A 26,999-nucleotide genomic window follows, 5' to 3' on the forward strand; every position below is an offset into this window, starting at 1 on the left:
AGCCCCTGCTTTGTTTCCCCTTTCTGGCTCACTGTGATACTTTAGACCTTAAGAGGCCAGAGACCATGCCTGTTTAGATGATCCTGCTACATGCAAGCCCTGAACCAAGGCCAAAGTTCTGCTGATGAGGGCCATAGTAGCCATTCTTCAGTGGGATCTATGTAGCTTCTGACTACACAGGGTTCTGGAAGTAGAGCTTGGATGCGACTTCCTATACAGACCCTTTCCTGATTCTCCTGCTATTCTCAGTGCTTTCTGCCTCTTCAAGTGGCCTTGTACGTAATTTTACTTCATCTTTACTTTTTATCCTTGTCTTTCACTTCTTCGTCTTCACTTCTGTTTGCCTCAACTTCCTCATCTGTGAAATGGGGATAACAATAGCACCTACCTCCCAGGGTTGTTGTGAAGATCAAATGAAGTAATATTTGAAAAGTGCTTAGCACAGTGCTATATAAATGTAAGTTATTATTATTATTAATTGTCTGTATACATGTTGCATCCCTCAAAGAGAATGTAAACTCCTGGGATTGTTTTATTTATTTTTTTTCTTTGTAATTCTAGCATCAACCATAGTTCTTTGCACCTAGTAGGTACTTAAGACATTTTTGTTGAATTGAATCCATGGAGAAAGATGTGGATTCTTCTCCCAGACATTCCCAAATGATAATTATATGCATAAACCTTGCTGTTTAATGTCAGTGTTTGAAGTAGCCTTGATTTTTTTTGTTATGGGTACTTCCTTCACAGATGCAGATAGCAACCCCTCATAATAACCATTCTTCATGAATTGTTGTAGCCAAAGAAATTCATCATTTAATGGCTAACTTTCTGTTGGTGGTTGGGAAACAAGCATTTATTAAGCACCTATTACGTACCACGCAGCTAGGTGGCACAGTGGATAAGAGCACTGGGCCTGCAGTCAGAAAGACCAGAGTTTAAATGTGACCTTAGACACTTACTAGTTGTGTGACCCTGGGCAAGTCACTTAACCCCTGCCTGCATAAAAAACTGGAGAAGGAAATGGCAAACCACTCCAATCTCCTTGCCAAGAAAACCCTGTACACAGTTGGTTCACGGGATCACAAAGAAGTTGAATGATCGAACAACAATATGTACCAGCCACTAGACTAAATGCTTTACAAATATCATCTCATTTAATCTTCTACATAGCCCTATGGGGTAGGTGCTGTTACTATCCTCATTTTACAGCTGAGGAAACTGAGGCAGACAGAGGTTAAGTGACATGCTCAGGGACACACAGACACAATGAATGTCTGAGGCTAGGTTTGAATTCAAGTCTTCCTTACTCTAGACCCAGGTTTCTATTTGCTGCACAACCTAACTGCCTGGTAATGATGGAGCTCTGAGCATTGGAAGGCTGATCTTGGACAATGCACATGCAATGTACCATTCTAGAAAACGTTCCAGCTTGGTAGGACATGACAGAGGTATTGTCTCGTTGATGCTGAGACTGAGTTACATCTAGACAATACTGACATATTGGAGGACCACATTAGAGAAGGTCTTACTTAGCAGTGAAAGATAACCAGAATTTGTATTTGGAAGGCAAAACTCAGCTGACATCAAGTATATATTAGGTGTCCCAGACATCTTAGTACAGCTATAAGCTCCTAAAGCTAGAAACTGCATTAAGACTTTTGGGACACCTTGAATATTAAGCACCTAATATGTGAGAGGTGTATTATGTCCTCAAGGGGCTTATATTCTACTGAAGGATACAACATACATGGAAGTAAATAAATGCAAAGCATATACGAAGTATTATGGAGTAATTTTAAAAGATAATATCCTATAGTCATTGGGGTGGGGGAATCAGGAAAGTACTTAAGTTATGAGGTGGCACGTGAACTAATCATGTTACTTTACAATTAACCATTGAGTCACTCGTTCTCCCTAGTAACTTTTCATTCTAACCGTTCGAAGAATATCCTATGTTGTCTAAGGAAAAAATTGCTTATATATGAAGATATCAGTAATAACAATAATTATTAATAATAACTAACATTTACATAGTACTTCAAGGTTTGTGAAACACTTGACATGGGTTGTATCTCATTTTCTCTTCATGACAATCCTACTAGGAAGGTACTATTATTACTCTCAGATTATATATTAAGAAACTGAGTCGGGAAAAAGGGAAGTGACTTTTCCCAGAGTCGTATAACTAATAAGTGTCTGAGGCAGGATTCAAACACAGGCCTTCCTGACTCAGAGACCAGAAGTCTATCCCCTTTGCCACCTAGTGGCCTCATTAACTTGTGGGTATATTCCTTTGAAACTGGGAACCAGGATTGGGAATGAGTTTTGAAATGCTCCTTCTGGGTGTACCTCCCACCCAGCCAGGCTTCCCAGGGTTGGTGTGGGTCAATCTCTGGGACTGGCTTTTTTTGGTCCCCAGCAACAGAAGGTGCTTTGGGAGCAAGTGGGCTCCAGAAGTGAGCCTTCTCTGCACACTGGGAGTGAATGGTTTGTTTTTGTGCTAAAGCAAAGCAGCAGATGGAGAGTCTAGGGGAACTGATTATTGTGATTATTTTTTACTTGAAATAGTTTACTCAAGTAAAGGAACATCCCAATTAGCTAGACAATGGGCACTAAATATAAGTCAGGATCTGCTGGCTCAGAGGCTTTCTCCTCGATGTCATGTTTGTTACCAGATGCCCTAGAGCACAGTTCTAAGAGCCTTGTCATAGAAGCGGACTTTGAGGGGATTTTAGAGATTGTCTTGTTTAACTCTCCCCCCAACCCCCCATGTAAGATCGCATCTACAGAATCCCTGATAGCTAGTTATCCAGGATTTCCTAGAACATTTCTAGTGACAGGAAATGCACTACATTCTTGGCTTTGCTCCTTACTTAGCTGTGTGTTGTAAGCAAGTCATTTTACATTACTAGACCTCAATTTCCTCCACTGTAAAGTGAATGGTTTGGACTAGATGACTTCTAAAGTCCCTTCTGCCCCTGAATGATAATAGCTGGCTTGCATATAATGCTTTCAGTTTTGTAAAATGCTTTCCATATGTTATTTTAGTTGATTCTCACAACAATGCTGTTGAGTAGATGCTATTATTTTGTCTATTTTAAAAATTTCTTCAGTTGTATCTGACTCTTTGTGATCCATTTTTGGGTTTTCTTTGCAAAGATACTGGCGTGGCTTGCATTTCCTTCTCCAATTTATTTTATAGATGAGGAAACTCAGGCAAATAGGGTTAAGGGACTCGCCCAGGGTCACACAACTAATTAAGTGTCTGAAGCTGGATTTGAACTGCTGACTCCAGGCTTAGGGTTCTATCCATTGTGCCATCTAGCTGTCCCACATCTATTTTACAGATGAGGAAACAGTCTGAGAGAGATTAAGTGACTGGCCCAAGGTCAAACAGCTAGAAAGTAGCTCAGGTGGGATTCAAACTTGGGTCGTCTTGACTTCAAGTCCAGCAATCTATCCACTGTGCCACCTTACCTTTAATCTATGACTTTATAAGGTAGTCTATTTCATTGTTGGACAGCTCCAATGTTTAGATGCTCTTCTTTATATAGAACCATATGCTCTCCTATAAGTTTCCCACTATGCACCTGAGCCTCTATTTATCCTCTGTGGAAAACATAGACTAAATCTATTCCCTTTTCTACATGATAATCCTGTAGACATTAAATAACTGTTCTCATATTTTTCACACTTCAGCAAGTAATAAAATTATCTAATAATAAAATATAACATCTATATCACACTTTAGGGTTTTACAGATATCTTCTTTTGTCCTCATAGTAACCCTGGGGGGTGCTATTATTATATCAATTTTACAAATGAGAAAACTGAGGCAGAGAGTGGTTAAATGATTTGCCCAGGGTCATACGGCTAGTAAGTGTCTGAGGCTAGATTTGAACTCAGGTCTTTCAGATGCCAGGTCCAATGTGCCATCTAGAAAATGAAATCAACTTGCATTTATTAAGTGCCTACCATTTGCCAGGCACTTTATCAATTACCAGAGATGCAAAGAAAGGGAAAAAATAGCCTTTGTCTCAAGGAGTTCACAATCTAATTGGGAGACAAACAACTATGTCCAAATAAGATATACCCAGGGTAAATTGGAGCTAATCACCAGAAGAAAGGCATTGGCTTTAAGGAGGAATGAGCAAGGCTTCTTGCAGAGGGTGGGATTTTAGCTGAGACCAGAGACACCAGGAGGTAGAGGTGAGGGGAAAGAATTTTAGGTGTTTGGGTACAGAGATTTCTAGATCTTTATTTTTTTTTCTAGCTGAAATATTCCTAGTTCTAGTGGATGTACATGGTTTAGATTCCTTCACTATCCTGGCTATCCCCCATTGTCAACCATCTTTATGAAATATGAAGCACAGGACCAAGCCCAATACCCTATAAATGATATGGCCACAAATTGTGACTTCCATTCTTCTAGCTCTAACGGGATAATTTCCTGACAATTACATACATATATAAATATTATACCCACATATAACATATATGTGTATATATACATACACACATATTCAAACACATATACATGTCTGTATGCATGCATATATAGATGAATTTATTATATTGAAAGAAATACAGAGAAAGGTGGGGGGGAGAGATTTGATGAGAGAGAGAAGAGGAAGAAGAGGAGGAGAAGGAGGAGGAGAAAGGGAAAGGAGTCCTTATTTTTCAAGACAGACAGTGTTATAATCTTGGAGCTAAATCATCTAATCCAACCAATTCCTTCATTTCATAGATGAGGAAACAAAGACTAGAAAAATGAACTGATTTGAGCCAGATTACATAGCAAGTCATTGCTAGAAGTAGGACCAGAACCCAACTGGATCCTCAATCCAGTATTCTTTGCACTGTACACAATGGCCCCAACATACAGTTGGTATGAATTCATAGGATGTGAGAATGTGAAGGGATCTTAGGAGCTATCCAGTCTGACTCCTTCAGCTTTAAGATAAGAAAAGAAATAAAAAACCAGTGAGGCCAACTGATTTATCTAACATCACACAGATATTAAGTGGCTAGAACAGACATCTGGTTCCACTTCTGCCACCTGGATGTGAGATTTGGGTATGGGTACATGATACCATCAAAAAAGTGTGACTTTCTTCAACAGCTATCTTGCAGGAACCTGGAGAGCAGGGGCTTAATGTTCTGGCCTTGGCTGTGCCACAAGTTTGCTATGTGAATTTCAGCAAATCCCTTCACCTGTATGGGCCTCTGCTGACTCTGTAAAATCATAATAATGATGATGATAACAACAACTTATACAATAGTGGCTTGAAACTGCACTGAGACTTTTGGGACTCTCTGTAGAATGCCTTACAATGGTTGTCCCATTGTCTTTTCCCAAATACCTAGGTGAGAGGTAGTGTAGGTGCTAGATCCATTTTACAGATGAAGAAAATGAAAGGTGAGGTGACATGATAAGATAATTTATTTGTGTACTTTGTTAATACAAAAAATTATTGAGAAATTATAAAATTCCTATCACTGTGTTAGGTACTTCAGAAAACATAATATAATGTAATATACAGCCCCTGCTCTCCACATTCCTGCAAGAAAGCTGCAGAAGAAAGTCACACTTTTTTGATGAGATCATGTACCCAATTCTCACATCCAGAGTCTGAGTCCTTTATGCTCTCTCTCCCTCTGTCTCTCCATATATATATACACATACATGTGTGAACACATGTATATATTTCAAACTTAAATACCAAATCAAATAAGCATTTCTATGTGTAAAATATAAAAAAAGATCATACTGAAATTTAGATCTTTATTATACAGATTTTCCTTTTTGAGTATATAATATAGTCAACATGTAATTTTCAAAACTGTCTTCCTTGTGTGTATTTCCTTATGACCTTCTGTCTTCTTCTGTGTATATATGCAAAGTGCTTCAATGATCCTCTTTTTCTCTTATTCTTTCTTAAGCAGCTGTCTTGATAACTTGCCCCATTCTCCCATCTCCTTACCCTCTAATTAAAAAAAAAAAGGTCAATACTAAAACCCTTGTAACAAATGTGTATAGCAAAGCCAAACAAATTCCCATAGCAACCATGGCTCATTCTGTAAAATATTGTGTCTCATTCTGCCCCTTGACTCTCTCACTTCTCTTTCTGTCAGGAAATAGGTAGCATTCTTCACTAATCCTCTGGAATCATAGTTGGTCATTACATTGGTCAGAGTTCTTAAGTTTTTAGAAGTCATTTTCCTTTATAATGCTGTTATTGTAAAAATTGTTCCCCTGTTCTGCTCCCTTCAGTTTGCATCAGTTCGTACAAATTTTCCAAGATTTCTCTGAAACCCGGTCTCTCATCATTTCCCCCAGTGCAATAATATTCCATCACAGTCATCTACCGTAATTTGTTCAGTCGCTTTGCAATTGATGGGCATCCCTTCAATTCTTTGCTATAACAAAGGAAAGTGCTATAAATATGTTTGTACATATGAGTATTTTTCTTTTTTTTTTTGTCTCTTTGTGTGTATAGGTTAGCCCTTAGTAGTAGTATCCCTGGATCAAAGGGTTAATTACCCAGCTTACTGACTTTTCGAGGCCTAATTCTATCTTGATTTCCAGAATGACTGGACCAATTCATGGCTTTACCAACACTATGTTTCTGGGAGCCTCTTCCTCTAGCCCCTCCAACAATTTGTCATTTTCCTTTTTGGTCATTATTAGCCATCAATCTGATGGGTGTGAGGAGGAAGTTGCTTTATCTTGAACCGTTAATGATTTTGAGCCTTTTTTCTTATAGTTGTTGTTAGCTTAGATTTCTTCTTTGAGATATGATTGTTTCATATGGGATCATTAGATCTAGAATAGGATTTAGAGAGGTCATCTAGCCCAGTTTCCTCTTTTTACAGATGAGGAAACTGAGGCTCATTGAGAGAAAGTACCTTGCTCAAGGTCACACAGGTACCAAGTGGCAGAGCTAGGATTTGTGCTTAGGTCCCCTGTCTCCAAAACCAATACTCTTTTGCACAGCTTCCCTTCAAGGTCACACAGATAGTAAGTGGCTACAAACTTGGGACAGGGATTCTGCTCAGTGATCCCACTCTCTAACATTCTATGATTTTCAATTGCCAAGTGCCCTTTCCCCAAATCACATCACATAGGTAGGTGCCTAGGCTCCAGCCCCTGTTTAGGCATAAGACCACTAACCTTCTGTAGGTTTGTATTGAATGCAAATGGATTACTTTCAGCAGTTTGGGCAGCTGAAAATCATGCCTTTATCCCTTCCACCTCTCTCTTCAGATTTGGCTCAGAGACTGGGCTGTCACTTCCCAGGATAGTGCTATTCTTGGCCAAAGTCATTTGGGGGAGAAAGAGGGATTGTTCATAAGAGCTCTTCCTCCTTCTGTTTCCTATCTGTTCTGTTTGCAATGATACCACCTTGCCTTTTGCCTCCCCTGGGCTGCCTCTGCATGCGGAGAGCAGCATCAGTGAAGGGCTGTGAGGATGAGGTAATCGAATGGGGATTCAGCCTTCCTGGGCCAGATCTACCATGGTTGAGACAGACCCTGGCTGGAAAGGTCAGGGTTGTTTAGTCCCGTGATCTCCCCAAGGGGACTCTTCCTCAAGCTTCCAAAAGCACTTTGGCAGATACTAATTGGAGTGAGCCACATGGACCAAATTTCTCTTGCAATTCAGCGGGCATGGAGCATGTCTTTAAGGACCACTTTTCTGGGCTGACATTAACAAGAAGAAATTGAATGAGCTTTGGAGGTGGTGGGAGGAGACTGGAAAGTGTGGAGAGAGTGGAACTTAGATTAATATAATAAGGTTATATAGTTCTTACTATGTGCCAGGCACTGTGCTAAGTACTTTACAAATATTATCTCATTTTATGCTCACAACAACTCTGGGATGTAAAGGCTATTGTTTTCCTCATTTTACAGAGAAGGAACCTAAGGCAAACAAGTTAAGTGACTTGCCCAGGGTCACATAGCTGGTAAGTATCTGAGGCAAGATTTGAACTCAGGTCTTCTGACTCTAGACCCAGTATTCTATCCACTGCACTACCTAACTGCTCTGGTCTCAAGTGCTGGCCTGACAATTAGCCAGGTCAGTGATCTTCGGTCAAGTCTATGGGACATCAGTTGTAAAATTAGGGGGTCAGATGAGGGGTTTGCTGATAAATATTTAACAATTGGCTCTCTGAGACAAAAAAAACCATACACAGCACACTTTTTCAGTTTCATCTATATTATTAACATTTTCCCCATTACTTTCTTAAGTCTAGACAATCAGCACAACAATGAATCAAGCCCTGATTTGTATGTAGCATTTGCATATTTCTGAGGTATAAATATTCTCCTTGAAAATTTAGCAATTAGCTTGAGCTCATTAGAGCTGATTCCAGTACACCATTAGGTTGGGCTCTGTGGCCTCTAAGGTCTCTTCCAGTTTAAAATCCATGGCTCTCTGACCATTTTCTGCATCTTTAAAGTGAAAGGTTGGCTGGGTTAGGTGATCTCTGAGGCATCTTCCAGATGTACCATCTTCTGTAAGTCCTTGTTCTAACTTTACTAGCTGTGGGATTCTAGGCAACTCACCTTGACCATACTATGAGCCATAGTTTCTACCCCTGTGAAATGAGGATATAAACACTTGGCAATTTCTACTACGCAGAGTTCTTGTCAGAAAATAATTGTACTCGGAAATGCTACATAATTGAGTGATTATTGAAATCTTACTACTAGCAACAGCAGGGATAAATGTCGCGTACTGGGTTGGGGCTAAAAACTCATCATCAGAAGTAGAAGGTAGTGGACTAGTTTGATAATACTTCATATGAAAAACATCAGTGGGTTTTCACATCACAGATGATCAGTGTTGAAGGAGACCTCCCAAACGTACATCATGTGGTCATCTAATATTGGCTTGAAAAAAAAAAAGAGAGTTCACAAGCTACCAACACAGCCCATTCCCTGTCCAGGATAGCTTTGATGATTAGAAAAGTCTTTCTAATATTTCTAATAGTGGACTTCATCCTCTCCTCCAGCTTCTACTCATTCCTTCTAATTCTGTCTTTCAGGGGCAGGCAAAATGAGCCTGCTACTCCTTCCAGTTGATAAACTTTCAGTTTCTTGAAGAAAGTTACCATGTTCCCTCTGGGTCTCAACTTTGAAAACAAAGCAATAAAAATTAAGCTTAGTTTGCAGGAACAGAGTTTTTAGAGGTGGATGGAAACCTTAGAAGTCATTTAGTTCAACTCTTCCATTTTTACCAATGAAGAAACTGAGGCCCAGAGAGATCAGGAGACTTATTTCAGTTTACACAAGTAGTATGAGACAGAACTGAGCCTTGAACCCAGGTCTCATGACTTCAAATTCAACATTCTTTCCTCTAACCATACCTTATATGATATGGTTAAAGTCATCTTGGTCTGGATGCTCTGGAGTTTGTCAATGTCTCTGAAAATATGGAAGAGAAATACGGTGCCCTTTGTATCCTCTGATCAGTACAGAGGGTAGTAGTGTTGCTTTCTCCTCTCTTTAGACCCTAGTCTTCCGTTGTGTCAGTTTCAAGCTCACAGGTCTTTATCACATCCACTGAAATGCTCACGTTTCTGTACTGCCTCAGTAGAAGTATGCTGTTGGTATGGAAGGATGGAAGCACCTCATTGTCATTGATCCTCCTTTCCTTTCATTGATGTTTTGTTGTTGTCCTTGTGGCCCTGGCTCATAGCACCATGCTACACACAGAGTAGGTGAATGATTAATAAATCATTAAGGAATCAGATTGAATTGAATGTAGAGGAAAGCCCATTTTATAAATGGACGAGTGAGATGCTAAAACTGATGTGATTTAGTGAGATAATACAATAATAATAATAATGATCAGCAATAATAATAGCCAACATTTATGTAGCATTCACTATGTGCTGGGAATTATACTAAGATGAAGCAGCACTAAAATAGAAGATTATTATGATTTGGAGGTCAAATCTTAGTCGTGTTGACTATTAATTGTGAGACCTTAGACCAGTCACTTCTTTTGAGGCCTCACTTTCTTTTTCTGTGAAAAGAAGAAATTGGAGCATATAGTCTCTAATGTCCCTTCTACCTCTAAAAGTTTAGGATTGTAAATTTTTACGACTCTATGCCCATCCCTTGCTAAAACTCGCTGGGGAACACAAAGTGTTGTATGGCCTCAAGAATTTCCAGCCTTACTGATTTTATAAAGACAATGGACTCCTGGGGTCTGCAGGACTGGTATATATTATATATACCTATACTTATAGGAAATACCTTGCATGGTCTGTGGGAAATTCAGGAGCACACAGAACCTCAGAGTGGGGGGGTGGGACCTTAGAAGTCTCATAGTCATATTTATATCAGAACAGAAATCCCCTTTACAATAACCCCGCTGAAGTGGCCATCTCTTTTTGAAGACTTCTAGGGAAGGGGAGGATAGAGTGTACATGCCATATCTGAAATCAAGAAGATGTGGGTTTGAATATTGCATGACACGTACCAGCTGTATGCCTCTCAGCAAGGCACTCAAGTTTTTTTGAGTATTTTTTAGTGTGTTCTAAAGAACCATAAAAATATATAGGGTGCCTACTTCATAGGCTTGTGGTAAGGACCAGATAAGATGATGCATGTAAAGTATTTTGAAAATTTCAAGATCAGCTGCTGTAACATCTAGGTAGCTCGTTCCCCTGGGACAGTCCTGCCTATCAGGAGCTGTTGCAAGCTGAAACAAATGGCAGCTGGTTACATAGCAAGAAATTTAAGGGATCCACAGATAATGGGAAAGAGTCTACAGTATCTTGGAATGAACTGGCCTCTATTTGGTATTGAGAAAAAGCATGCTTAGAACAATGCATGGAAGAGGCTGGTTGAGTTTGGGAAGGCCATTGTAGCTACAATTCCCATAGCGTTTGGTCTTAGGACTTTCCTACCTTGTGGCCATTGTGCTGGGTAAGCTCATCACTTGTTCCACTGCATTGCCCATGCATAATATAGAATGCAGTCTCCTTAAGGAATAGGGACTATATAAGTTTTGTCTTTGTATTCCTAATACCTAGAATAGTGCCTGGCACCTAGCAGATGTTTAATAAATGGCTATTGAGGGATTGATTACAAACACAAACCAGAAGTGGAAGAGTGAGTGTAAATGAAGATTGGGGTCAGCTCCAGCCTAGAACTGCCTATGTGAATTGTACCAGATGAGCTTATTCCTAATCTCTTGTCATCTGGCATCCAGCTACCATTTTTTTTTTTTTAAATTAGGAGCCTTTGCTGGTTCCATCAGCTCTCCTAGAGTGCCAGGAGTGGGCAGGCTTCTTTTTCTCTTCCAAAGTCATGTACTCTTCCTTAGGCTGCCTCTTAGGTTCCTGTATCCCATTGGAGGAATACCTCAGGCTTAGCTCCATCCCAGAGCTGAGATGACTGATATCCTGGGCACCATGGCAGATCCAGCTTTCCCTGACTCAGGTTATAGTCTCCACCCACCTCCCCCACTTTTATGAATCATCAGCACAGGTATTCCTAGATCTTTGGAATTCCCCAAGTCCCTTAGTTATTATTTCACAGTAGGGGACATTTTAAACATACAGTCAATACTATATGTACCCAATTCCCACCGAGAGCTAGTGGGAGGGTATTGCCTTAATAAATACCTTTTCCTCCTTCTTTAATGGATCTCCAGGCCCTGTAGAGACTCTTCTCTTAGTAGTTCTAGACAAAAATGTCATGACATTGCTGACTTAAAGGAGGAAGAGAATTTAGTCTTGCCTCCTTATTTTACATATAAGGAAACTGAGGCCAAGGAAAGTCACTTGCCCAAGGTGACACAGGTATTATTGGCAGAACTGAGGATTGAACCCAGTCCCTCTGTCCTGTGATGTGGTTGAATGAATAATGTATCTGGAGTTGGAGGACCTGGGTTGGAATCCCATTTCTCCTTAACTAGCTTTGAAACCTTGGGCAAGTTACTTTTCTTCTCCGGGCCTCAGTTTCCTCAATAAAGAGATTAGACTGGATGACCTCTAAGGTTATTTCCAGCTCTAAACCATGCTAACCTGGTATCATGGTTTGTTGCTTTGTAGTCTGCTTTGCTTGCTCAGTATGGGCAAGAGGAAGCAGGACCAGAAGATTTCTTGTTAAGCTAACTCAAAGAATTGGAATCCCAGCTCCCTTATTCGGGATTTCCAGATTCAGTTGTTCCTAATGGGCCATACAGCTCCATCTAACTCCAGGGGACCCTTTGACTATTACTTTTATACAACAACAATAACAAGCAATTGGGTGGCACTTTAAAGTTACCAAACCACTTTACAAGCATTATCTTATTTGATCCTCGAAAATATCCTGGGAGGTAGATGCTCAAACAGAGATTGGATGACTACTTATTTGAATCATGAGCCTTTTGACCTGGAAAGGACCTCAGAGATCATTCAGTCTATCTCCCCATCACCCTCACCTCATTTTTTCAGTGAAAAAACTGAGGCTAAGAAGGAGATATGACTTCCTCAGCATCACCAAGCAGTAAGCAGTAGAACTAAGATTGAAACCCAAGGCCTTTGTCTCTGAATCTAGCAGAACCTTTGTCCACTATAGTATGGTAGGAGACCTCTAGGAAAATGGAAGCTCAGAGAGATAAATGGATTTCCTTTCTTTTTAAATTAAATTATTAAGTTAAATTATTTAATTTAACAAACATTTATTTTCTATTCTCCCTTCTCATACCCCCAACTGAAAAGGAAAGCAAAACAAAGTCCCCCTCCCTCATGCCCTTCCTCAAACAATCACATTCCATAATCAAATCAAAATCCTTGATTTTTTTTCCCTAGCATTTGTAACATGAACAAATAGGCATAGTCAAGCAAAAAGAAATATTTGTATGTCTGAAAATGTCTGCTTCATGCTGCCTTTTGAATCCATCACCCCTGTTAGCAGATGGGCAGCTCATATTCCTCACTCATCCTCTGGAGTTATTGTTGACTATTGCATGGATCAGAGTTCTCAAATCAAGGTCAGAGTGGATTCTGGGCCTAAGTAAGGGGTTGAGCCATGTGATCTTGGAAGCCTCCATCCAGACTGAAGATTTTTGACTTGGCCAAAAGTCACCTAGCTAGTCAGTACCAGAACTGGGATTAGAACCTAAGGCTTCTTGATTCCAAATTTAATACTCTTTTCCACAATGCTATATTGCCTTAGAAAATTGTAAGAAATGAAAAAATACAAAATCCCCCCAAAGAACACTCCGCCCTCCCAAACAGTCACACTCCGTAATCAGATCCAAAGCTTCATTTTTTTTTTTTTTTTGCCATTTTCCAGGTTAGCTCCCCTAAGTTTATCTGGAGGTATTTGACACAGCATATTAATTTTTAATATGCTTAAACGGTGAGATGCACTGTAATCTAAATTGAATCTCAAAATGCTATTAGTTTTTCCTGCTGCTCTCTGTTGTTTATGCTCCCAAAAATAGACTTGTTAATTTCACAGCTAAGTAGTGGGTTCATAGTCAAGGCGGTAGAACCCAGCAGTCAGGATGGGGTCTTCTTGGAAAGTGCTAGCCCTGTTTGGCCCTCAGACAGGGGCCAGATCTGCAAATTTCATTTTAGACAATCCATTTTCTGGGGTCCTCTTGTTGGGATCTAGGAACCCTAGAGATGATGATGATGGTCATTTATATAGTGCTTTACTGATTACAAAACACTCATTGATCTATACAAACAACCCTATGAGTCAGTACTTTTACTATCCCCATTTTGCAGATGAGGAATAGAGTTGAATATGGTTAAATAATTTGCCTAGGGTCACCTTGTTCTTGTTTATCCTTCATTCTTGAAGAGGACCAATGACATCAGGGAGGTTATGCCATGGCTTGCAAATGAGTTAGATTTAAGTGAGGGAAGGCTGTGAAAAGTCTCCAACCTTACTCTCTCCTCCAGAGCCATCTGGGTCCAGTGGCAAGATGTAGATCAGGATGACTGGAGATGGCCCTGGATGCAGTAAAGTCACCTAGCTAGTAAGTGTCTGAGGAAGAATGTGAACCCAGTGCTTCAGGGCTCCAACTCCAAAGCTATTTGCTATGCCATTTTGCTTCCTAGATTTCTGGATTTGTACTTGGGAGACGTGGGACCATTCTCAGAGCAGCAGTCTCTAATGTCTATTTGAAACTTCTTTAGGAGAAGGAGAGTGAAATATTAGAACAAAATCTTAAGGGGACCCTTCATTCAGGTTCTCTTTCTGGTCCTCCCCCATAGTAAGTACAGCTCAAATGTCTACAATTCTTTTTTTTTTTTTTTAAGGCAATTGGGGTTAAGTGGCTTGCCCAGGGTCACATAGCTAGTAAGTGTCAAGTGTTTGGTCTGAGGCTGGATTTGAACTCAGGTCCTCCTGACTTCGGGGCTGGTGCTTTATCCACTGCGCCACCTAGCGCCCTCTACAATTCTTTTAAGGCTTATAAAGTGCTGGTCTCACAACAACCCTGCAAGGTATGGGCTACAGATAGTATTCTCCCCATTTTATAGATGAGGAAGGTGAGGCCCAGAGAAGTGTTGTGTATTGTCCAACATTGAAGAGAGGGGACAATATGAGAGCCAGGGTCTCAAATTTAGGTCTTCTAGGTCCATATTCAGGGCTTATTTCCTTCACATCATGTTATTGATTGATTTTACTGGAATAAGTGAAGAAGCATTTATTAAGCCCTGCCCATATGTAAAGAATTATATTAAGTGCTGAGAATACAAAGCTAAAAAGAGGATCTCAGAGGGACTGAATGACTTGTTTTGGGTCCCATAAGGACGTAGGATTCAAGCCCAGGTGTTTCTGACTTTATACCCAGCACTCTCCATTATATCACAGAAATGGAAGATGTGGTTGGATAAGCAGGGATAGGGCTACATCATGGTGAGAACTGTGTCCTCTGATCTTTCTCATCTCTCTTTAAGCAATAGTAGCATGATGTTATTTTTTTTAAAGCAAATTCCATCTAAGGTGAATTTAGAGAGATCTAATTTCCAGGTCTTGAGAAATATTCATCCCCCCTGAACTCTGTCCTCCTGAGACCACATTTGGCACATTATGCTCAGTTTTGGCCAACCTATAAGTGCCCTCTGGCCTTACTCTCCACCCCACTTCTGTACTCTCAGCATGGCCAGGTCTTTCCATCTGCTCCACTGCGGTACTCTGTTATACATGTTAGATCTATCTCTACTCTCTACTTCTATCTTTACCTATATCTGTATCTATGTCAATATCTATACCTATACCTATATGTATGTTTATAGCATCCCTATCTATCTATAGATATGTTTTACAAAACTCAAAATGCTATGTTAATGCCAGCTACTTCCTGAGGTCTCCTATCCAACCAGACTGGTTTCCTTACTGTTTGCCAAACAGGCTTTGCAAATTTCTGTGTCTGTGCTTTTACCATGCTGTTTTCCCCTCCTAGTATGCCATTCCTCAGGTCCTCTGGCCCTCCACAAATCCTACCTAAACTTCAGAGGACATTTCTGCCCTCATCTCCATGAAATCTTTCTTAATCACCAGAGCTAACATTCCTTTTTCTGAAGCATCACTAATTATTGCCTGTATCACTTTTTTATTGTTGTTATTTCAGACCCATTATTACATTGCTCTAGGGAACTCTCAGAATGCCCATTGCCTCTTATTCCACAACTTGTGGTCTCAGAGAATTGCTTGGAACACTGTGGAGTGACTTGCCCAGGGTCACACAGCCAATATGGATCAGAAGAAGCACTTTAACTCACAACTTCCTAAGTCTGACGCTGCCTCCACCCACTACTTCGCAGCACCACTCAGCAAGTAATTGCTAATAGTGTGTTATGTGATGAAGACCAGGGGGTTTGCATGGCCTCTTAGATCCCTTCTAGCTATGAATCTATAATCTATCCTATGATGTGGTCATGTGACCTTAGTCAAGTTTCTTCCCTTTTTTGGGGGTCTCTGTTTTCCCAGCTAGAAAATGAGAGGACTGGACCATATGATCTCCATGGTCCTTTAATATCTAAAATTTATAGTGGCATTTATATAGTATTTTAAACTTTATTAAATACTCTCCTCATCACCTGTGTGGTGAAAATATTTATATAGCTTTTGAAGGTTTGAAAAGGGTTTTACATTTATTGTCTTATTTCATGCCTTATAAAATTATTACCTCCATTTTGCAGACAAGAAAACTGACACCAAGAGAGATAAAGAAATTGCTAATAGGTATCTGAGTCAGAATTTGAACTCAGCTCCTCCTGACTCCAAGTTCAGCACTCAATCCACTACACCACCATCTGCATTATCCTTGTTTTAAAGATGAGGAGACTGAGGCTTGTTTTGTTTTGTTTTTGGCTAGTCAGTGGAGTTAAGTGACTTGCCCAGAGTCACACAGCTAGTGAGTGTCGTGTCTGAAGCCAGATTTGAACTCAGGTCCTCCTGACTCCAGGGCCGGTGCTCTATCCACTGCACCTGGCTGTCCCGCTAAGAATTGTTAGATCTGGGTCTAGAGCCTGTGAATCCCCAATCAGTGTCAACACATTGCTTTCTTTTTCACCGTTCTCCTCTCTGATGACACTGTTGCCTCTCTTCATGTGTCCCTCCCTTTCCCTAAGGCTTCTGGGTGGCTCAGTGGATAGAGCAGATGGATAGGAAGACTTGAATTCAAATTTTGCCCCAAACATTTACTAGGTATATCACCTTGGGCAAGTCACTTAACCCTGTTTGCCTCAATTTCCTCATCTGTAAAATGAGCTGGAGAAGGGAATGGCAAACCACTCCAGTTTTTTTGCCCAAAAAGATACCCCTGAAAGGGATCATGAAGAGGTGGGCACGAGTGAAATGACTGAACAATAACAGCCCTTTTCCTAGCATGCTTTCATAGTGAAGTTTGGTTAACATGAATTTAACCAAACTTAACCTGGCCCTGTCCTACCTTTCCAATCTTCTTCTACCTTGTACTCTCTATGATCTAGTGACTCCCACCTCCTCATTATTCCTCCCACACCACACTTCATTTCTCTAATTGAAGTCCTTTCCCTGGTGGTCTCCCATGCTTAGAATTCTCCCTGACATTTTTTTTGCCCCCCTACCTTGGCTTCCTTCCAATCCCAGCCAAAATCCTTTTTTGCAAGAAGCTTTCCCCCATTCCAGTGCCTTCCCTCTGAGATTATCGCCAGCTTCCTCAGGCTCTGCCTTGCTTGTACACAGTTGTTTGCAGATTGCCTCCCTCCCTTAGACTGTGAACTCCTTGAGGGCAGGGATATAGATGCCTTTCTTAGTATACCGAACACTCAGTGCAGTGTCTGACTCATTGGAGGATCTTGGGAAATGTTTGCTCATCTGACTCCCCCCCCCCCCCCCCCCCCCCCCCCGGCAGACTTAGGAAGGGAAATATCCCTGTGGATGAGGAGAGGAGGTTTATTGCAGCCCCTTCCCTCTTTTATGTGCTGATGAGATAGGAGGGACAATCTCCCCCTGTCCTCACCCACTGTTGCTGTGAAAGGCCTCTTGGCTGTTGGTAAAGAAGGTCCAGGCTCTGACTTCTTCGTTTGAATCAGACTCTGCTCGCTGTTAAGTCCTCCTGCCCAACTCGAGTTTCTTATTTGGGGTCTGAAGGCTCAGATCTAATCAGCCTCTGGTTGTTTTGTTGTTGTGGAAACCATTTGGCAGGTTACTTTCCTGGGGGTGGGACCAGCAGAACACACAAATATTTTTGTTCCGTTCAGCTGTTATTTCTGAGAAAACAGCAGTAGGCGGGAATACTTTCTGCAGAAAGAGGGCTAGCTCAAGGCCTTGGGGGATGGGAAAAATGATGGACTGGAAACCCAGACATGTGGGCTCTCACCCTGGCTGGGCTTACTGGCACACCTGTGTGGCTCTGGGCCAGTCTCAGGGCCTCAGACTCCACATGTATGGATATCAGCTAAATCTGCTGGCCTTCCAGGGGCATTAGAAGATGAAGTGAGATAACCATAATGTAGCAGTTCCCATTTTGGGGCATACTTCATGCATACATTTTTATATAGATTATCTCACAACAACCCTGGGAGGTGAGTGCTATTATTAATCTCCATTTTATAGATGAGAAAACTGAAGGTTATGTGACTTGCCCAGGGTATTCTGAACAAAATGCATACAGATAAATGCCTGTTCACAGGAAAAGATTAGAAATTTATTTATCTCAAGGCATAACTGGTAGATAACAGCTGAGACTGTTAGAGATTCCAGTTAAAGAAATGCAACCCTGATGGTGAGTTTTCAAGTATAGGTCAATGGGTTGGGGAATCTTTTGAGAAGGGGGCAAAGGTTTCTTGGTGACCTCTCCCCCCATCTACTTCACCTATTGATAAGGCTGTTGTTGACCCATAGACAAAGGTTAAATGTTCTTTCCAGAGCAGGGTGGCAAAACTCTTGGTGTTCTTTCTCAGGCTATTAAAATAAGCCTATTAAAGCTTCATACTGCCCTAAGCCTTCTTGGGACACCATTCACATAAACAATGACTTGGACAAGGCTACAGATAGCCTGCTTATCATGTCCGCAGAGGACAGAAGACTGGGAAGGATAGACTTCGCACTTGATAGCAGGTCTTAAAAGATCAGAAAACTCAGCCAAATTGAATGATATTGAATTTAATTGGGAGAAACATGAAGCCTTATAGCCTCTGGTAAAATCCAGTTCCTCTCCTTACCGGTAGACATTTTCTTTTGCGTGAGGCTTAGAAGTGTTCTGGTTTTCCGCTTGCCCAAAGTTGTCTAGCGAGTTAATGGCACCTGGCTCTGAGGTGCAGTCCACAAAGGAAAGTGCATTGGCTCTGGAGTCCACAGACCTGGCTTCAAATCTCACTTCTGATATTTACTAGCTGTATGACTTTGGGCCAGCAGCTACACTTCCCTGGCCTCAGTTTCTTCATTTGTAAAAGGTGAGGGTTGGACTCCAGGACCTCTGTGTATGCTTTCAGTTCTAGATGTATAATCTCCGAGGAGAACCCAGCCAGTGGTATCTTCACTGTACACCTCACTTCTTAGTGGAAGCTGCTCATCCCTTACCTCTACCTGGGGAATCAGGGCACTTGTTAAAGTCTTAGGGAATTTCCATATTACTTCAATCAGATTCACTTTTGTTTTTATTTGTTCCCAGGATTACCGGGCACTGCTCCAGACCTAGAAAAAAGAAAGCAGATTTTTGGGCAAAACTTCATACCTCCAAAGAAGCCAAAAACGTTCTTACAGCTAGTCTGGGAAGCACTACAGGACGTGACTCTTATTATCTTGGAAATTGCAGCCATCATCTCTCTGGGACTTTCATTTTATCATCCTCCTGGAGAGGGGAATGAAGGTAAGGGTGGATTGTTTTTGTTAGCACTAGGTTTCTCCCCACCCAGATCTGCTGAGAATCGTCAGATCACAGAGTCTCAGAGCTGAAAAGCGATGTTATGGAATCATGAGGTTCGCGTCCATCATTTTACAGAGGAAGGAACTAAATCTCAGAGACAAATGAGTTCCCCAAATTCATAAACTAAGTCAGTGGTAGTCCAGAGCCTAGACCAGTGCTCTATCCAGTTTTCCAAGTAACAAGGAAGGAAACAAGCATTTATTAAGCACCTACTGTATGCCAGGCACTGTGCTAAGCATTTCACAAATATCTCATTTGATTCTCATGATCGTCCTTGGAGGTAGGTACTATTATGATATACGTTTCAGGAAACTGAGTCATATAGAAATTGAATGACTCACCCTGGCTCACACAGCTTGTAAGTGCCTAAGGGCAGATTAGAACTTAGATTTTCCTGACTCTAGACCCAGAGTCTTATCCACTGGACCAACTGGTTGCCTGTAATGCAATTACTGCTCCCTAGTACATAGTTTCCAGAGCTGGCTTGGTCTTCTCATATTTCTTGTCAACTCCAACCCTGCTTGCCTTCAGAAGCTTTGACCAGAGTATGGCAACTGGAGTTTTGGCTCAGGGTGCCATAATTTAGAAGGTGCTAAGAGCACTCTTCTAGGGTATGCTGTCCCCAGCTCTGTGGCTGCTGTCTCAGTGAGCTCCTTCATGCCCCAGTCTGACCCTTCCAGATGCAAAAATTACAAATTACTGAGAATTAATCCAGTAAATGCCTAGTTGCCTTAACCATCTGCAAGGGAGCCAACTCTACTGTATTCACATGGGTAACTGACTGACACCCTTTTTCTTTTTCAGATGTGACATTCTATGGCTCATTCATTTCCCCACTGAGCCTTGTCTTACTCAGGGTGTTTTTGTTGTCTATTTCTGGCTTACTCCCTCTTTTCTCCCCTCTTTCCTTCTCCCCTTTTCTCCCATATCTTCTTCTCTTTCTTTTTCTTTTAACTGGATATCTTGTATTACTGAAAAATGTTATTTAAAAAAATCTTCATAGAATTATAGTCTCTTACAACAGGAAGGGCCCTAGAGATTATCTAAATGAGATACCTGTAAAGCATTGTCACAATGCCTAGCACGTAGTAGGTGCTTAAAAACCTTACTCCCTTCTCTCCCTCTTCTTATTAAATACCTACTATGTGCCAGCACTGTGCTAAATGCTTTACATATATTCTCATTTGATCCTCACAACAACCCTATTAGGTAGGTGCTATTTTGATCTCCATTTTACAATTGGGAATGCTGAGACAGACAGTGGTTAAGCAACAAGATAACTATAATATGCACAAGTTCCTTTTGGCAGAGGTTAAGTGACTTGTCCAGGGTCACACAATTATTAAGTCCCTGAGACTGGATTTGAACTCAGACTTCTGAGCAAAAGGATGGGGAATAAAGTGTGAGAAGACTGGAAAGGTAGGAAGGGACTAGGTTATGAAGGCTTTCAAGGCCAGTGCCGGAGGTGATTGGGAGCTATTGGAATTTCTTGAAAAGGGGGTGATATGGTGAAGCTTTCATTGGATCAAGATGAATTTGACAGCTGATTGGAGGAGAGATAGGAGAGGAGAGAGACTGGAAGCAAACAGACCCATCCAGCAGGCTGTTGCCATAGTCCATGTTTGAGGTGATGAGAGCCTAAACCAGGAGGATGGCAGTGTCAGAGGAAAGGGCCATCTATGGGAGATGTTCTGAAAGCAGAGATGGTAGGACTCGACAGCTAATTGGATATGGGAATAAGAGGGTGAGGGGCTGAGGATGACACCCAAGTGAAAGCCTGGATGACTAGTAGGATGGTGGTCCCCTCACCAGTAATAGTGAAGCTAGAAAGAGGGGACAGTTTGAGAGGAAAGATGCTGAGGTACCATGAACCCACATGGCATTGGAGACAGCGAGACACTTGCTAGCCCTCCAGAGATCTCTAGTGTGTGACGCCTTGGGCTGAGGGGACTGAAACAAAAAGTCTTTAGAATAATGGAGATTAAAAAAACAACTGAACACATCTTGAGCATCATTCCCATATGGATTAGTTATTGAAGAACTGGTCCCCTAGGATAGGGAATGAGAAAAATGTCAGGAAGAAGTTCAGGAAGCAGAACTGCAGAAGACAGAAAGCAAGGCCAATGGCAAAGTGGCCACCACCTTTGGGAGCCAAGGAAGACAGCAGCAGGGAGCAGTGGTGGGGAGAGTAACCAGTGATGCCCAGAGAGAAATGAGGAGGCAAGTCATCCAGGAAACACTCAATGATGGCCAGAGGGACCTGGAGGGGCACGCATGTTGGGGAACAAACTCTGGCTCCCCTGTTTTAGCAGCTTTGCCAAGGCAGTACTGTATGTCACTGACACTGCTGAGCTATTTGTGGGGCGGGGTGGGGGGAGGGGAGGCTTGCTCCCTGATGGGGATGGCTACATTTTTATTCTTTGCCTTTACAATGATTGATTGGTTTCCACATGCATGGTAGAAGTCCTGTCTGTTTCCATTAATTTGCCAATAAAACTGCTTATCTTTCAAGCCTTATAACCCTGCATGCTTGCAAGGGGAGCTGGTGTCTACCTTGGGGGGGAGGGTGTCAGATTCTGCAGTGCCAAGATCCTCTGGGCGGGTGCAACGAGCCTGTGACTTGAGAGGTTCCTAACATGATATACCCCGTTCTTCATATCAGGAAGGAGCCTTTGATACAAAGTTTGCATTACTGAATTAAATTTATTGATTAGAATTTCATGTTTCCTGAACTTATTTTAAGTCATGGTAGAATGTGTTAAAATTAAATGACAGCCAAAAACCAGCTAAATGAAGTGGCTTACTTTTGGGTGGCTGTCAATTGACTTTCCCCATGGATCAGTGGCACTCAACAGAGAGAAAGTTTCGTACCCAGCCTTTGATTTTCTTCTGTCTGCCCAGGAGATCACACCCCATATTCAGAATCTATGATACTGGCCTCTGTTCCTGAGGGCAAGCAACAGCTTAACCTTTCATTTTTCCCTGTGAAGTATCTCAAAGCTAGATGAGCATTCTTCCGTGGAAGTCTGAGAACCATAGTGAATGGTTCCCATAACTACACAGAGTTAGGAATGCTTTCAAAAATAGAAATGGATTTAATTCATTAGGGTTAAGCTCATCAGGAGCTTTCCCTTCCTTTTCCCTTGTAGGTTGTGTTGACTGTCAGCATTTGGCTGTGCAGACTTGGTGGTGGGGGTGAGGGGATAACCCAAATGTCCCTAATCTATAATTAACCCTTTATCTTTGTGGACAAAGGAGATGTAGTATCAGCCTAAAGACAATCGTCATGAATTATTTGGGGACCATGATTTTTAATGAGGCCATACAAATCTTTGGAATCAATGGTCCCTTTGGCCAGACAATTTGTCAGTTTGGGGGCAGGGAATGGTGAGATGAGCATCTAAAGTGTGGCTTTCAAGTGCTCTAAATGGTGTTGCCACTGTGGTTATACACAATTAGAAGGTTTTTTATTAAGTGCTTACTGTATGTAGCACTTACGTTTTGTGCTGGAGAGATTAAAAATTTATGTAAGACAGTCCCATCTCCCATGGATCTTTTATCCTAGTAGGATAAAATACCAACACAGATAATTACAATATATAATACTACCTGAGAACAATGAATAGAAAGATGCCCTTATCCTGTGGTCACTTCAAACTCAGCCAGTCCAAAATGGGACTTGGCATCTTCCCCTTGGATCCTACCTCTTTTCTTGATTAACCACCTTCTCATTTTCCTTCTCCTTCCTTTCCTGTCAGATCCAATCAGTTGACAAGTCATGTTTTTCGTCTGCCTCCACAGTGCTCACATCTGTCCTCTTTTCGTCTTTTACACAGTCACGACCCTAGTTCAGGTACTCATCACCTCTCCCCTGGATTTTTGCAGTTGTCTCCTAATTAGACTCCTGATTTCCAGTTTTGCTCCTGTCTAATCTGTCTTCCAGAGAGCTGTCATCTAAGTCTTCCTTAAGTCCAAGTCTGACAATATCATGCCCAAGAGACTTTGGTGACTCTCCACGGCCTCTATCATAAAACCAGTTCCTTGGCTTTTCAGCTGCAGTCCTTCACCATCTGGCTTAAGGCACCCTTCCCAGGCTTACTGCACAGCTCTCCTCTCCACAGATTCTACTGTCCAGGCAAACTGGCCAACTTGCCATTTCCCTATTTGGCTGTCCTTTATTTACCTCCCTACCTTTGCACAGACTGACCTCATGTCTCAAAGAGGCTCCCCCCTTTCCTCTACTTCTTAGAATCCTGGAGGGCAGGAACTGGTTTATGTTTTGGTTTTATAGCTTCAGCACCAAGCCCTATGCCTTGCAAATTAGTGGAACTTAATCAACACATATTGTGTTGCATTATAGTCTATGCATAGTGCTCTAAGCTTTACAAAATGTTTTACCTACAACATCTCATTTAATCCTCACAAGTCTGTGAGGAAGGTACTATTATTATCCTTCTTTTATAGATAGGAAATGGAGGCTGAGAGATGTTCACTGACTTAGCCAGGGTCACAAAATTAGTTTGAGGCCAGATTCAAACTCAGGTGTTCCTGATTCCAAGAACTGGACTCTTACTTACTGTTATGTGGTTGTGATTTGTCCCTCATTCTCAAAGAGGACCATGATATCAGGAAGATGATGCCATGACTTGCAATTCAATTGGATTTAAGTGAGGGAGGAAAGTGAGACTGGTGACTTTGCACTTACTGTACCAGCTCGTTGTATTGTATTGTGCTGTGTTATACTGATCGGAAAACAAGAGTTGTTACTTCCTGGAAGAGTTGGCATTACCATTGAACTTTAGACAATGGTCCTTTATATAGTGCCTACTATGTGCCAGGCACTATGCTAAACAGTTTTTAAAAATAAATATTTACAGTGTATTGATTGCATCACATCATGTCATAATATGTCATGTCATATCATATTATATATCCTTTAAAGGATGGGTGACATTTCATTGGATGAGGAGATGAAAGGAAGGGCATTTCAGTCATCAGAAACATTTTGAGCAAAGGCAAAGAGATGTTCTTTGCATTTATAGACTGTTTCCATCCATTAATAAGTATTTATTGAGCCCCTGTAGTGAGTCAGATACTCTGTGGGCTCCAGAAAGTTATAAGCCAGGGTCCCTGCTTTGCTCAAGGAGCTTACAGTGAGGCTATAAGTCCTTCGTGAGACTTAAACACATAAAAAACTTAACTGTTAATGCTAAGCAACTCATGCCAAGTGTTAGATCAGTGGTCTAGAAAGTAAATGCTACTGTTCAGAGAATGAGGAGACCACCAGCAACTGGGATGATCTGGGAAGGCTTCTTGGAGGAAGTGGGACTTAAGCTAAGGAAGGGAAAGATTTGCCCCTAAATGGAAGAGTTTTTGAAAATTGGGAATGAGTAGGATTATTGTGTAAGCAAAGGCTGGAGGCAGCAATGCATGTAGACATCCCAGTTCTGTGAACAGTAAGGAGAATGGCAAGGCTAGAGTGAGCAAAGGTTATGCAGCATAATAACATGACATAAGTCTGTATAAGTTTGAAAGGCAGAGCAAGTTTCAGGTCATAGAATATTATAGCTAGAAGGAACCTTAGAACTTAGAATGTCAGGGTCAGAAGGGACCTTAGAATATAGAAAATACAAGCTGGAAAGGACCTTAGAGCCTAGGATGTTAGAGTTGGAAAGAATCCTAGCTACTATCTTGTTCAACCCGCCTCAATTTACATGAGTCTCATGGATTGTAGGGTAGAGGGGCATTCAAGTTACAGGTAACTTACAAAGAAGAACAGAACCCCAGCTATGGTTTATCAAAAGTTCGATTCCATCTCTGAAGGTTTTTAGTCATGGGAGTAGGATTTCTGCGTGCAAAGGGCTGAGGGTCCTTCTCTGCCCATTTATTGTCCCATAAATTAAATCAACAGCACTGCCATGATGATGAAGGGTCAAGCAGATGAAGGCTTGTATAGTTGTTTCCTAAGTACTTAATTGTTTCTCACCAAGACTGGTACTCAGAAAATAGAAGGCTATCCCCAGTGCCTCTCTATCTCCCCCTCCTGTCCCTTATCTTCTACTAAAGTCCTTCCTTCCTATACACAACCATTGTTCCCTTAGGCTGCCCAAAGCTTTCTTTCTTGCTTTCTTGCTTTCTTTCTTGCTTTCTTTCTTATTAAGTGACTTGCCCAGGGTCACACAGCTAGTGAGTGTTATGTGTCTGAGACCAGATTTGAACTCAGGTCCTCCTGACTCCAAGGCCAGAGTTCTATCCACTGTGCCACCTAGCTGGCCCTACCCAAAGCTTTCTTTTCTCCATCCAGACCTACTGAACCATGTCTCATTTCTCCAGGCCCTGCTGATCTGAAAAATTAATTCCAGCTAAGGTGTTAATGGCTATTAATGCCTCAATGTCTTCACTCTGCCTATTAACAGGTCCATTTCAGTTGATATTTTCAGGGTGGATGGTAACATTCTCCAGAGCTTCTCCAGTCAAACCGTATATTAGTTTCTATATTTACTGCATCTACTTATGGACTCCCATGAACTCTTTGAATTTTTTGCTTTTTCTATGGGGGTTAAATAAAGGCTTCCCTATGCCTGGAATACATATGTTTCCTTAAGTGCTCGTATAGGAGCTGGGTAGTCTTTCTATCTTCCTCTGTGGACACCTAGATATAAAATAACAGGTTTTGGAGACGTAGAACTGAGCATCAGGACACTGGGATCCTGTTTATAGCTTTTTCATTCATTAGCTGTGCCACTTTGAGGAAGTGACTTAATCTTTCCATGCCAGTTTTCTCATTTTTAAAATGATGGGGTCAGATGAAATGACATCTAAAGTCCTTTTGATTTTGAGATTGTATACTGATTTTTTTAGATGAAGGTGCAGCCATTTCAGTTCCTTTCAAGGTTTTCGAGCATTTCTGCAATGTCTTGTCTTAAGGGCAGAAGTGTTCTAGGTTAGTGAATATTTTACATAGCTGAAATTAAGCTCTTTAATTCTTATTAAAAATACCATTGGGGCAGCTAGGTGGCACAGTGGATAGAACTCTGGCCTTAGAGTCAGGAGGACCTGAGTTCAAATCCAGCTACAGACACTTGACACTAGCTCTGTGACCCCAGGCAAGTCACCTAACCCTGATTGCCTCACCAAAAAGCAAAATAAATAAATAAATAAAAGGTTTTTTTTTTTAAATGCCATTACATTTTTTTTATTATTAGATGCACATCTTCCCAAAATTTATCCTACATCTCTGTCTTACTAAACAGAGTAGCCTAAACAGAATTCGACCTTTTTTTCCTATTAGCTCAGTCATCATCATGAATATCAATTACCACATAGAGCTGTAGCAAAACGATGCCCTCAGTGGCTATTGATGTATATAAGGTAACTCCCCTCTTAGCTTTAATGGCCCTATTTTTTTTCCCCTCCAATTTGTGTCTCCTCTTCCCTAATGTCAAGATGCTGTCATATCTCACCTCTTCTAAGAGTTTCTTTTCCATATAATTCATAGCTTCTAATATTTTATCCACTGTAACATAGAGGAAAACTGAGGGCTGCTGGAAGGACTCCAGATAAGCATGGCTAGACTAGTCTTAGGAGGGATTTGGAGTCAGGAAAAACTGGATTCTAATCT

At 41.3% G+C, this 26,999-nt stretch overlaps 1 protein-coding gene across 12 annotated transcripts in view; it reads left to right on the forward strand.

Annotated features, from left to right (window-relative positions):
* The window catches only part of ATP2B2 (ATPase plasma membrane Ca2+ transporting 2), a 404,797-nt gene that overhangs the window by 224,956 nt on the left and 152,842 nt on the right, over positions 1 to 26,999 (forward strand). For all 12 annotated transcript variants that reach the window (XM_020981028.2, XM_078152198.1, XM_078152196.1 and 9 more), the window contains exon 3: positions 19,124 to 19,321. In XM_020981028.2, coding sequence (XP_020836687.1) covers positions 19,124 to 19,321 — 198 coding nt within the window. The remainder of the gene's footprint in view (positions 1 to 19,123; positions 19,322 to 26,999) is intronic.

The sequence above is a fragment of the Phascolarctos cinereus genome, unplaced genomic scaffold (genome assembly GCF_003287225.1).
Source record: "Phascolarctos cinereus isolate Bilbo 61053 unplaced genomic scaffold, phaCin_HiC Scaffold_4;HRSCAF=312, whole genome shotgun sequence".
Taxonomy (NCBI): domain Eukaryota; kingdom Metazoa; phylum Chordata; class Mammalia; order Diprotodontia; family Phascolarctidae; genus Phascolarctos; species Phascolarctos cinereus.